Raw genomic sequence first — 13,445 nt, 5'->3', positions numbered from 1 at the left:
AGAAATCTGAGTAATTTGAGAAATCTGAATAATCTGAGAAATCTGAATAATCCGAGTAATCTGGGAAATCTGACTAATCTGAGTTTTTGTGAGTTATTACTTTCTATAAAAAAAATTATATACTGAAACTCATTTTCATTCTCAGGTTATTTTCCCTCTTAATCGTTTCAGTTTTGAGTTTATAAAATGTCAAAAAAAAAAAAAAAAAAAAGCTCATCACTATTTCCTGAATAAGCAGCAAATGTTCGACATTTTTGGCAGAAAAATGACTGAAACGATGAATTGATGATCAAAGTATTTCTTTTGTCCAGCTGATCTCTTGAATTTCTTTTTCTCGTTGTTGTTTCTGCCTCTTCTTTCCAGCTGGTCGTCTCTTATTTGCCTTTTTTCTTCTTTTGTGAGGCACTTTGTGTCGTCTGCTGTTGAAAGGTGCTGTCTAAATAAAATCTTTTTAACTGACTACTCGCTGCAGCTCCGGTGACGCTTTTGTGTCAGATGAGACAAACGACTCGTCAACATCAGATGAGCGTCACTCTTCATTTCTGTCTATCTTTCATGTTGCTTCAGTGCAGACTGATTTTACACCTGTCTAAGACCTGAGCACGAGGTGAACCAGACTACCTCCAGATGTGCTCCAGCAGATCCAATCACTTTTTTCCTTTGTCCAGATAACGTGTCTAAATACAGACTTTGGTTTAGAAACTATTATTTTGAAGGTCAAGCATGAATTCTCTCGCTCAGTTTGTTATATTCTTGAGTTGACTGTGGATAACAGATAATTCGATGTAAAGACCTGCAACTATAAATGACTGAGATAATAAATAGTTTCCAAAAATATCCTAAAACGTCGGCGCACATAGAGAAGAGAGAAACAAGCACTATATGATCCTGAACCTTTGAAGTTCAGCTCGGCCAGTGAGGCGCAGGTTCGCCGTGCCAGCGGGGGGGTGCTGGCCATCTGGAGAGGTGGGAGTCTCTGTGGTGAGCCTGCCGACCTGTGGGCCCAAAGTGAGCCCCACAACACCAGTGTGAAAAGATTCAGAGGAAATAACAGCGTGCTGGCTGCTCAGATCTGCACTGGACGGCCCATGTGGTGCACGTGTGTTGGTCATGAGGACAAATGTTCAAATATTTCATCAGATTCATTGATTTCTGTAAATATCTGCTTATTGTGAATCTGATGCAGCAACACGGTTCACAGACTGGGAAAGATGTGGAATGCTCCAAAAACACCTGTTTGGAACATTCCACAGGTAAACAGGCTCATTGGTAACAGGTGAGAGGATCATGATTGGGTATGAAAGAGGCATCCTGGAAAGGCTCAGTGGTTCACAGTGAGGATGGAGCGAGGTTCATCACTTTGTGAACACATGACTGGATGAAGGATGTTACTGCATGAGCTCAGGAACGCTTCAGAAAACTGCTCAATGATTGAATATCTGTTTTCATGATGTCTCACACAGACTAACTGTAACCAGGGTTGCACTTCGGGAGGAATAAATCCAAAATGTGCTGTAACTGGTGACCATCAAACTAAATTCCAAGCTGCACTCTGATCTGCATTGCAGCATTTTCTGCCTTCACTCGCTGTTTGTCTACTTTTCCCAACTTGTCTCTTCTTCTCCCCGACAAAGCTGCCCGCTGCTCAGATTAATTACAGCGTACAGTGCGATCGATCACTCACCTGCTGAGCAGAATCAGACAGCTCCTGATGCTTAACAACTATAATATTTTATTTCACAAAAAGGGACTAATTTCTCCTGACGGGCGCTTTCTTACAGGCGAGGCTGCAGGAAATCCTGCGATTAAGCACGAATATAAAAATATTACAAGTCAAAAGTGTCAATAACTGACTTGGAGTCAGTGTTCACACCTGTTCTTCTGGCACCTGAGAGGGAGAACACCTGTTTCTGTGCACAAGCAAGGCGAGTTTCTGCTGCAGCACCTGGAAGTGACAGATCCTCCACCTCTGCGCACCAACATGGCCGAAGCTCACGGTGAGCTGAAAAGCGTTGAGTTTAACACAGGAGCCGTTTCCAGTTAATCAGAGTGGCTGAGCCTTAAACACAAATGACTTTAAGAGGTTTCTAAGTGGTAACTAAAACGAGAGTTGTAAAATCAGCTAATGCAGTCGCTCGGGCGGCTGATGCGAGCGCAGACCGGGGTTTTAAGTGTTCAGCCGTAAAGAGCGCGACACAGAACGGCTGAGAACGGAGCCGTGTGTGTGAGATTCAAGGCGATGGACTGAAGCGAATTTCAAAGCTGCAACCATCTCAGTGTTCACAGCGACCTTGCTACTGATGTGTCTCTGAGGTCCTGCTGCTCTGGGTAATTCATATTGATTGCTCATTGTGTGACAGCAGCCCACTCTGCTCCAGTCCCCCTCACATTCAGACCCACTTCTAAGGGGGGCGGCTGTTGCTGTTGCCAGGCTAGCCTTCCCTGGGTGGGCATGCTGCGTACCCCCGCCGCCCTCTCTACCCTCCTTATCCTCTGCCCCCCCAACCCCGCCCCACCCTGAACACCCCACTCCGTCACACCGCTCGCCAAGGACAGAGGTCTCTTTCCACGTTGCCATGGAGATGCCGTACGGGAGAAATGTAAAGGGAGGGGAGGCGCAGGGGGAGAGCGTGTGCAGCCAAGTGTGCTTGAGCCGGCATGTCTGAAAACGAGTCGAGGGAGGGAGGGAGGGAGGACGGGGAGGAGGCGGGAGGAGGGGGGCGTTTGTGCAGACACCGCTCCCCATGGGGCCTCGTGTGAGTGTGTAAAGGTGTGCACGCAAGACTGTGTGGGAAAGAAAGGCTGTCAACGTGTGAACGAGCGAATATGTGCGAGAGCGGGAGGAAAAAGAATTTTACACGAGCTTGTTGCTCTGTATGGCATTTCAGCCAAGCAATCACAGGCTGGGGTCACGGGCCAGGACGACGAGCCTGGACCACCCCCCACCCACCCATCCACCGCCACGCGCGCACACACGCACGCATCCTTTTCTCTGGGGGGTGACGGTTCCACCTCAAAGCTCCGTCTTAATCTAGCAATACAAACAGCTGTCTGCTGCTTCAATGTCACTTTCATGGCCGCGCAGGTAAAAAGCAGGATGTCATTACATGTCATATATCCTTGACTTTACTACGGCGCCGCCAGAGGATGGAAATGGAAACATGTGGGTTTTATGGTTGAGTATCAAAAACTGTCCAAGGTTTAACGCTGCGGTGCTGCGGGGGAAAAGAAGACATGTTGCTTTCCGTGTGTGTGCGGCGCTCAGAGGACAGCGTGTGCCTGACACGTCCTGAAGGAACATACCTGACAATTTGAACAGCAGTTCGGAGGCCATTTTGACCGATATGTCCTGGGAGAAGAGGTCTTTCTGGGGGCGGGCCAACGTCTCGGGGAGGTTACTCATCGGCTCACTCTTCTCACTCGCCCCTAAAGTGCTGAAGGCCAGCAGGTGAGAGGCAGGCGGGGTGAGTTCTGCAGGGGGCGGGTCCACCTCCATGGGCTCTGCCTTAACTTTCACCTTCTGGTACTGGGCGTCTTTGTTGTTCTCTGCAGCAGATTGAACAAGAACAATTACAGTTGTATTCACTGTTACTGCGATACTCAGCAGAAAAACAGAAACCTGTGCAACGCAATAATCCTGCAACAGGTACCAAAAATATTCAGTTATTATCAGCAATCAGCTATAAACTTTGAAGTGTTCAAAGGAGTTAAAACTCACAGCATTTCACAAAAAAGCAAACACTAAATACATATTTGTGTATCAAAATTTAATTTCTTTCTTCTCAAATTTTGATTCTGATACTTGCTGATAATAGCAGGATTCTGCGTGCAGGACTTTCACTAGTAATGAAGTATTTTAACTTTGTGGTACTTTCACTGACATTATGCTCGGATTACTTCTACCACAGTTAGTTACTGCTGACTTCTTTATATTTTCTCTTTATTGGACCTCACTAAAAGGTATTTCTGTTGCTCTATCTGCTTTTTTTTTTACATGTATCAGGGAGCATCACTACAGGACTGTTGCATTAAATGACTTTAAAATACAAAGGTGTTCCCATTTTTTTTGGTCATTTTGTGTAAAAACACTCATAGCTAAAAATACTTAAAGTTAGAAGAACTCAAAAACAAACAGCTGGCAAAAATATGTATTAAGATACACGATACCCACAAATCCTCTATGTGGACGATCCACAGAACAAACCCTCAGAAAGAGCGACAGAAGAGGATAAAGGATTTCTTTCCTTTGTATAGACCATTAATATACGCAGCTGCTCTGACTGAATGATCTACAATAACAAAAAACTAAACACTTAAATGTGAATTCAACATCCAGCCTGAAAGCATCATATCTGATGTATGAATGGAACTGAAGCAAAACAGGGAAATCCAAATATCAGCCAAAAGACGAGCGTTGCTGCTGAAGCCGAGCTCAGCCGGTTAGCATCTTGCTGTGTAATTATTAGGGCACGAGGGCATCGGCAGGTCACGCTGTCGCTCGCAGGGCTCCAGCAGCTCATTTAGCTTCACTGAGGCAAACAGGAAAGACACCAAAACACTTTAAATGCTAACGAAGAAACAATGAGTCTCTGTTTATAGTGATAATTATTGGATATCTGTGTGAAGGTAGTTTTTCGGGGCGTAAAGAAAGGCCTGAACACAGCTGCTGACTCGCCTCTCACACGAGTTCAAAAGGTGAGGCAAAGACGGCGGGCTAAATATAGGCGAGATGGCATCTGTTAGGAATGTCCCGAGCCGAACTGCGGAATCAAACCCCGACTCTCCTGCCTCTGCGGATATTAAACAAAAGACTACAAGCCGCCATAAAAAAAAAAAAAATTGGAAACTACTAAAAGGAAACTGTGAGGCAGGCTGTATTTTCTTAATGCAGGGCTATTCCGTTGTCAGAAAGCGGTTCTCTAATGGTCTCTGTGGCGAAATTTACTAGATTAATGTAGGCCTACACACTGTGCAGCTGTATGACGTGGAAAAAAATGAATAAATAAATCAGCGTGGAGGAAAAACAGCCCTGGGTTTCTGTGTATCCAAGGTATCTGATCTTTTGACTGCAGCGGTGGCAGGAGGCAGTGTCTCAGTGCGGTGACAAGCAGGAGCAAGACAAAGCCGTGGGGTTGATACAGTGCTGCTGACATGGCGACTCAGCACGATTATGGGATATATGAATTTGGCAGGGCATCGGGAGCAGTGGGAGGGGCAGGGAGTGGGGAGGGAGGGAGATACAAGGCAGTAACCCTGCGCTAACCCTGCCAACCCCCTCCCCTCGCACATTCTCCTCTGCTGAACGAGGCCAGTGTGAGACACCAAGACTGGACCTACAGTGCGTTGTGTGCACGTGTGAACGCACAGCTGAATCAGTGTGTGTGTGTGTGTGCTGTTTATGTGGACGAATTAAAGTGGAAACTCCCCCCTCGCCTCCTCCCCCGGGTCCAGGTGTCTGGTTTAGTGGTAGTAACCAGCATGTGGGGGACACTGACAACCATCAGCCCCGCTAATCCCTTAATCAGGTGGCCAGGGTTGGCCAAGAGTAACCTAGGAGAGGCTGATGGAGGGGAGAGACGGGAGGGTGGAGGGGTGGGGGGCACTGCTCTGCAAGGGTCAACCAAGGGACATGCGAGCCTCCATCAGTGGATCACCAGCCTAACGACAGAGGCGGAGTGGCAGAAACACAGAGCGGCACACAAAAACACAGCCACGCACTGAGGGCACTGTATGTACTTGAGCTCCCCATGCTGGGACAAACACGCTCGCCACCCAAAGAGCCATTACGGTGAGATCACATGACGCGGAGAGAGAACATCTGACGGCAAACACAAAGCTTGACATGACATCAGAAGTCTACCTGTGACAAAATGAAGAGGAATGAAAATGTGGCCAAACTCCCACACGTGTAATAGCTGTGGCTTTTTGGTCAGGGTCATGACCTAATGTTCTGAAGCCATAAAAAGCAACCCTCAGTCTGCCTGAGTCCAGAGAGTGAGTGTGTGTGTGTGTGTGTGTGTGTGTGCGCTTATGTGTCATCCCCTCTGGTGCAGAAGCCTCCTCTATGATACACCAGCTGCCATTAGGCCAGAGAATCAGGTCTGGAAGAGAGTGTGTGTGTGTGTGTGTGTGTGTGTGTGTGTGTGTGTGTGTGTGTGTGTGTGTGTGTGTGTGAGAAAAACTGCCAGTGCCCTTTCTACAACACAAATATCAGAGCTTTTCTGTCGTGTCAGTGTTGCTCCAGTTGCTCTTTTTATTACTAAACGCGCCAGTAAAACTTAACAAACGTAAATAAAATCTATTCATATTTTTCATGCACTATAGGAAACAAAGGGGTTAAACTGCAGGTTATTAGGTTATGTGTGTGTGTGTGTGTGTGTGTGTGTGTGTGTGTGTGTGTGTGTGTGTAATAGCTGCACCAATCAAAAATGAAACCTGGCATTCAGTGGATAATACAGACAGTTATGGTATACGTGGGAGACATTTCTGTAGTAATATTTGAGAAATATTAAAAACCAGGGTAGTATTATTTCATTACAAACAATCAGATTTATTACATTTTCAAATTCACAATTTGGCCTCGGTCTGAAAGAATATAAATCTTGCAGCAAAGTGCACAAAGTCCTCTTGTCTGAAAATTACAGGCTCAACACAGTCCAGTGAAACCAGCGATGCTATCATTTAACTCACTGATGTCACTTTCAGTTTCAGTGCCAACGTTTAAAAAGGGGGGGGGGGGCACAAAAACATGATTAAACTGATCATTTGGTGCAATTCTTGAAACTTTTAGAGCCAAATTGCTGTGATGATTCCTGACTGTCCTGAGAGTTTCCACAGCGGTTGCTTACAGGTTGATTTCAGAGCAGGTCTGACAGTGAACTACTCATGCACACACCTTTAGTTCACTTAGGTCTTAGTTTCAGTGCTTAAGGTTCGTGTCGCACATGGAGCCTCTTTGCGAAGCGCTGCATTTGCTTTAGATACTAATGACAGTCTGACTGGAAGAGGCGGGTTTAAAACTTTTGTACAAATGTGACCCTTCATCACGTCTGCAAATGAAAGCTTCTTTCAGCTCGGCGTGGTTTGTAATTGCAACCGTGTTCCACAGTTTTACAATGTGTCTGAACGCGGCCTGTACGCCAGCTTCCTCTAAATGCACTGTACATACCTTGTTCCCTCCGATGCAGCATGCCTCAAGTTTTGAGTCAGAACGAAAGTGACTGGGGTTTGTGCGATGTTCTGTTTTTAGTGATCAACTTTGACCTCAGGTGTCTGCTTGAATCTGCATGGATGTGACAGCTTGTTTGGATGAGAATATACAGTAGGAGGGTAAGGACCCCGAGTAGATTTGTAACTACACAAAAAAAAAAGTCATACCATTAGTGATTTAATGCATGCAAAGTCAATTTATTGCAGCACTGTGACGCAGCAGAGGAACAAAAAAAACTTGGACGGACCCACAGTGAGGCAGACAGACAGTGGGAGAGGCGAAGAGGAAGGGTAAAGAGAGGGAAGAAATTGTCAAACAGTGCCAGGAAAAGAACACCCGAGGGTAAGAGAGGAAAGAAGAAAGCTGGATGAGAGAGAAGAGCTGGGGGAGGAACGAAGGATGAGGAACGGCTAGAGCCTAAATGACAACCTCTCCACCCCTCCCTACTCCCGTTATCCTTCTCCCTGCTCTGTTATTCCACATCTCTCTATCCCTGCCCCCATCCCTCTCTCTCTCTCTCTATTCTCCTGCTCTCTAGCCGACCTGCTCAGACAGGGGTGAAGAGTTCAGGCGCTTCAAAGGCTGCAGTGTGGAGACTGCATGTCATGTGGGAGCCACAGCAGCCGTGCCTGCAGACTTCACAGACAGCTGCTGCTACAATTGATCCTCGACCAGCCAGCGCTCAGTAGTTCAGCCTTCCGACGGTCGCAAACTGCAGCTACATCTGACTCCGGAGCAGCGCGCTTGATAAACAGCCCATCAGCAACCAGATATGGCCCTTATAAAGCAGCCCTAAACAAAAACGCTCGGCGAAAGCCAGGGCTGACCCAAGGCTAGCAAAGCTTTATCATACAAGGGCAAGACAAAAGACGACAAGCGACTGCCTCGGTGATTCTATCCATCACGTCCGCGCAGAGAACTGCCCGCCCAGGAAACAAATATACAGCGAGGGGGCAAAAGGAATCGACTCTGCATCTCTGCAAATAGAACTATAGGCAGTGATGAGAAGCCAGTGAGACAGAAAGAAAGATGTGGAGGTAGGGAGGGTGGGAGTAAGAGAGGTCAGTGAGCGGCCACACTGAGGGGGCACGACGAGGACGCTGTCAGAGCAGAGCGGAGCTTAACATAAAGTCACACTGTACAGTGACGCCAGCGTTGTGATTTACAACGCTTACAGTGATGAGCTCTGCTGACTAAACAGTGAATCCTTTAACGTAAGGATGAACATAAATAATGAGCATTAAAGTCACTTGGCTGTATATATTTTTGGTTCATTCCTAATCTTGCTGGGTGGTTTCTCCTGGAAGCCAAAGAAACTGAGGCTTCCCATATTCTTGAAACTTGCTGATTAGCATAACCAGTGCTATAAGCTAAGCTTCAGCTGTACTTTCTGTAGGAGTAATGCAATGACATGTACTATAAATAAGGCAAGGGGTTGGTGTTTTGGTGAAAACTGTCTTGAATACCTTTTAAAAAAAGGACCATGCATGGTAGAAATATGGCATAATAATGCTGAATAAACACATTCTACAACCAGCAAAAATAAAGAGAGAAATAGCAGAAGTTTAATGCAATTTAAGAAAGAATGTCAACAATCCCGTCTGCATCTGTCGCCGTAAACCTCTTTCGGACTTTAGGAAAGCCTTGCACTTCGGTAGAATAAATCCCTACAGCTACCTGAAGGCAGCAGGTGATGTTCAGTGCATGTTTCATCTGTATCAAGTGCTGTGGCAAAGAGCAGAGCCATGACGCACCATGATCCACTGTGGTTACCTCGAGGAAATCCTGCACTGCACAAGCTGCAAAAAAACCCACACAGACCTCGGTGCATCTGCAAAATCAAAACTGGGAATGTCGCAGTGAACTTTAAAAGTGGAACTGTTGATGGAGAGTCGCGTCAGTTCATCCAGCTGACGGTGAGAACGTCCACGCTGCAGGACGACAGCGCGGACAGCAGCGGCTCCCACAGCAGAGGCAGCCGTGAAATCTTTTGAGGGGAAGCCAGGTGGAGTTGGCGTCCTTTGATTATAAACAGTGTTAATTATCACTCAATCAATCAGCTTTGGCCACTGCTGCGAGACCTGCCAATGCTTCTGGAAATCGACTCCCACTTTCTCTCTTCTTGCTGCATTCAGCTAATTGTTCTGACGCGCAGACCAAAACCAAAACAATCCGGTTTCTGATAAAACCACTGGCAGAGCTGGTGGACCAAACCAGGGATAAACACCAGTGTTTCTGCACCTTAGCGGTTGAAATTGCTTAATTGCTTTTATTAGCAAGGTAACGAGCACTGTGGAGGGGAGAGGGCCTGTAAAATGTCCTCAGATATGGAAGGTCTGTTCCTGAGGAATGAGGAATGAGTTAAGCTAGCACAAAGTGTGATTTCACACCTATAGTGAGGGTGGCTGGATGGTGAGTGGGTGGCACGGCTGTTACCCACACGATGCCAGTCTGCCAGGGCACCACCTAGGGCCCTGCCTGCACACCCCCCTCCCCCCTCGACTCCCCTTCCCCCTCCCTTCCTGTGACGCCATGTTCCCCTTGCCCTGCAACACCAGTGCCCATCTGCTAGGACACGTTAGCCGCTGGCGCCGGGGACTATTTAGCCCGGCGTAATTAGCCCCCAGACACCAGCAGCCTGGTTTTAAACAGATGTGGGGGAGGTAGCGCTAGCAAGGCGACTCAACACAACCAACCAATGTTTGATAAGGAAGAGAGGAGAGATGGGGGGGGGGGAGAAGTGACCTAGTTAAAGGGATGATGCAACTCATGTTACAGCACAATGGGCAGTAATGATGACAACCCCAGTTGCTCCGACCGTCCGATGCCGTGGCCGAGGAATGATGAGCACCAGAAATCTAATTAGGCTGCGTCCGTTTGCTGTACGACAAGCAAGACTGGCAAAAGATGCACTTTTACAGAGAGAAGCAGCCGTGTTTTGAACAAAGAAAAAGCTTAGCCTAAACTCTCCAAAGTGATTTCCCTATTCAAGTATCCTCACGGGGCTGTTGTGTTGCAGGGCTGACCTTTAACAGGGGACAGAGGGAGGTTGCGGCGGAGATGCCCTTGAACCTCACGACCGTAATCACACGTGACTGTAACGGCATTGACCTTTCCCCGGCGCTCTCCTTTCCTCCTCGCCATCTTTTTCTCCTTCCCTTCCCCCCAGGGTCATTCGAGGGTCCAGACTCTTGTCAAGGCTGTCACTCTAGACAGCCCTCTCCATCTACCGCCCCCGCTGTTGCCATGGCAATGGACGGCACTGCGCTCCGAGGACTGTGTGAGGGGGCAGAGGGAGCCAGCGGACGGATGAACGCTGCAGCATCTTTCCCTAACCTAGGTCAACCTTGCAGAGCTGGTGTAAGTGATGGGAGGGGATAAATGCTGGCCAAGCTGCTTGAGGACCAAATAAACTGGCAGGATAACATCAGTGAAATTGGAAAAGGCAAGAAAAAAAAAAATGATGGGAGCGAAGGAAGGATAACAAAGATGAAACAAAGAACATAGGTGGAGGCAGCACAGCGGAGGAATTACATACAGCCCACAACATCCTCTCAGTTTCTCCCTCTGATTTAACACAAAGGCCGATATCTCAAATTAGGCTTTTCTGTTGTTTCAAAGCAGCGATCATGTCATCTTTGTCTTCCTGAAACACACAAAAGCGCACGCACACACACGGGGAAACGTGACCCGGGGGCAGGCAGTGGAGCAGCACACGTGTAGTACCACAGAGCTTCCAGCCAGCATGAGTCACTCTGAACACCAGTCGACCCAGAGAGAACAATGGCAACCGGTGTGTGAGGTGTCTGTCAGGCACGCACACACTGGCACAGGATGAAGCGCCGCGGATGGAGCAACGCCCCACTGCGCCACCATCAGACTGCCATTTGCTTTGTGGTTTTTAACACCGCGGATGCATATTTTCACACGTGTGTCACATTGTAAATTTTACGGCCGCACAGTCCTCGCATACTGATCAGTCCAATTCTGAGACCGGGAGAAACGCAGCTCACGAGGCTTGATAGGTACCAGATTAAGTAAAATCTGAAGAATATTTGTTAATTCGGGAAACGGCATGCAAAGAATTGTTCAATCGGGGCAAAAAGAGCATTCTTCACATAGCTCGGGAACACACTGACACATACTTCACCAAATTTCATTTTTAACTGCCGGGGAGATGCACTCCAGCAGCCCACAGTGGACAAACACCTGTCCATAACACACTTAAACTGGACCTGGAGTTCAGGAGCAGTTTTTGGATGCAGCAGCAGCAGATTGAAACTTTATTTAGCAGCGACAGAAAGTGTTTTGTAACTGGAAAACAACAGCGCGGCAGCACACATAATGTGCTGCAAAACAAAGAACGAGGTCTGAGTCCCTGCCTGAGGACTTGTTACCAGCATTCTTGCTGAGCTCAAACCAGAAGCTGTGCAGGCTAAATCATGCCGCACTGGATGATGTCAGAGCGGTCCACACAGGTTGAAACACGGTGCGTGTCGAATATCTCACCGTTCAACCGTCTGTCACGGAACAAGGGGCAGGTCAGGGTCGAGTTTTAAGTTCAATACAGCAAGCAGATACATCCCTCGCCATCTGATAGCACTGTTTTGAAGAGGGACATTAGACTGGAAAAGTGTCGCAGAGCACAAAGCAGAACTGGACGTCAATGCTTCGTTTTCACAGAAACGTGTGATAAACCATCGAGAGCTGCCGCAGGAAGAAAATGAAAGGTCAAGACAAGTTAGCTGAATATCATTGCTGAGGATACAAAGGCTTTGCAGCACCGTCTTGTGCCCAGGCCTCGGAGAAACAAAGACTATTTCACCACATATGCTCTTTCCCCACAGGTACACTTTGCTCACCTTTGAGAAGCCCCCAATTTCAGCTTGGTTCGGTGCGCCATGGTGGAAAACAACAGAGCCCTTTTATGGCAGTCAGTGTCCTAACCTTTGGCCTACAGCTAACCTGAGCTGCTTCTGACTGATCTCAAACTCCAACAGCCGACCAGCAGCACAGATATCAATTTCTGTACATCCGAGTCTGTATAGAGTCTGTTTTTTTTTTTAACGTATTTAAGTATGTTTGCATGAAGTGTTTCACACAAACTTCAAGAATACCAACTGAATGCTTTGCTAAGATTTAGAGGAATTACCTGAAAGCTTAATCAGCAGCTCAGAGGCCACCTTCACGTTGATGTCCTGGCTCAGCAAGCTGTTCTTCGCCATCGGGCTGCCTTCCCTTGGTTTCAGCGGCCCTGGGCGCTCTGTGGCTGCTGCAGCCCCCGCTGGCCCGTCCTGGCAGAAAGTCGCAGGGAAGCTTGGCTGGACCTGGACCTGGGACTGGGAGGATGGTCTAGGGCTCAAGGCTTCCTCCACTTTGGGCTCTTCCTTCAGGTGGAATGGAGACTTGAGTGTCTCCCTCTGGTTGGCCGCTGCAGTCAGGAAGAGAAGAAACCAAAGGAATGAGAAGAAACTGAGACTTGAGGGGAGTGAGAAGAAAAAAAAGAGACTCAATACATGAGGTTTGCTGGGTTTAGTGTAACCCAGTAATAATAATGTTTGCATTATTTCTACACAGCATCTGAATGTAAAAAAGCAAAAGGTCTCCAAAGTTTCATGCACCCAAAGGTCACACAGCGCGTTCTGTATACCACTCACTCCTCAGCTTCAGATGAGCATCTTGAATTCATTTCAAACTGAGAATAAAAACACAAAAACAATGAAGTTTTGTACGCTGAAGTTTAGCAGACAAAACCAAGTCAAAAAAAAAAAAAAAAGTCGACACACTGTGCAAAAGAAATAAAACCAGAATGCAATGAAGACAGTCATGTGTTCACAAAGTGGTGAACCTCGCTCGTGAATGACTGAGCCTTTCACTCATGGTCCTCTCACCTGTTACCTATGAGCCTGTTTACCTGTGGAATGTTCCAAACAGGTGTTTTTGGAGCGTTCCACATCTTTCCCAGTCTGTGAAACGTGTTACTGCATCAGATATTTACAAAAAAAATCAATGAAGTTAATGAGGTCAAGCGTTAAATATTTTGTCTTTAGGCTGCTTTCAGTTGAGTTTATGCTGAAAAGGATAAGCAAGTTTATTTGCTTCATACAGCGTGCCAGCTTTCTTGGAATCAGGGTTGTGATGTGCCATCAACGTTTGTTTCCAGTGAGCGAAGAGGACCGTGTATACACAACAGAAAGTATAATACATGAAAATGCAAATTAAATGGATCAACAAA

General features: G+C 47.1%; 1 protein-coding gene across 2 annotated transcripts in view; it reads right to left on the bottom strand.

The window, feature by feature from the left end:
• Positions 1–13,445, bottom strand: part of znf827 (zinc finger protein 827) — a 62,343-nt gene that overhangs the window by 17,507 nt on the left and 31,391 nt on the right. For both annotated transcript variants that reach the window (XM_076727690.1, XM_076727691.1), the window contains exons 5-6: positions 12,363–12,641; positions 3,304–3,546 (exon numbers count right to left, since the gene is read on the bottom strand). In XM_076727690.1, coding sequence (XP_076583805.1) covers positions 3,304–3,546; positions 12,363–12,641 — 522 coding nt within the window. The remainder of the gene's footprint in view (positions 1–3,303; positions 3,547–12,362; positions 12,642–13,445) is intronic.

The sequence above is a fragment of the Chaetodon auriga genome, chromosome 4, assembly GCF_051107435.1.
Source record: "Chaetodon auriga isolate fChaAug3 chromosome 4, fChaAug3.hap1, whole genome shotgun sequence".
Taxonomy (NCBI): Eukaryota; Metazoa; Chordata; class Actinopteri; order Chaetodontiformes; family Chaetodontidae; genus Chaetodon; species Chaetodon auriga.
Note: the sequence above shows the minus strand (reverse complement) of the source record. Positions and strands in the feature narration are given on the sequence as shown.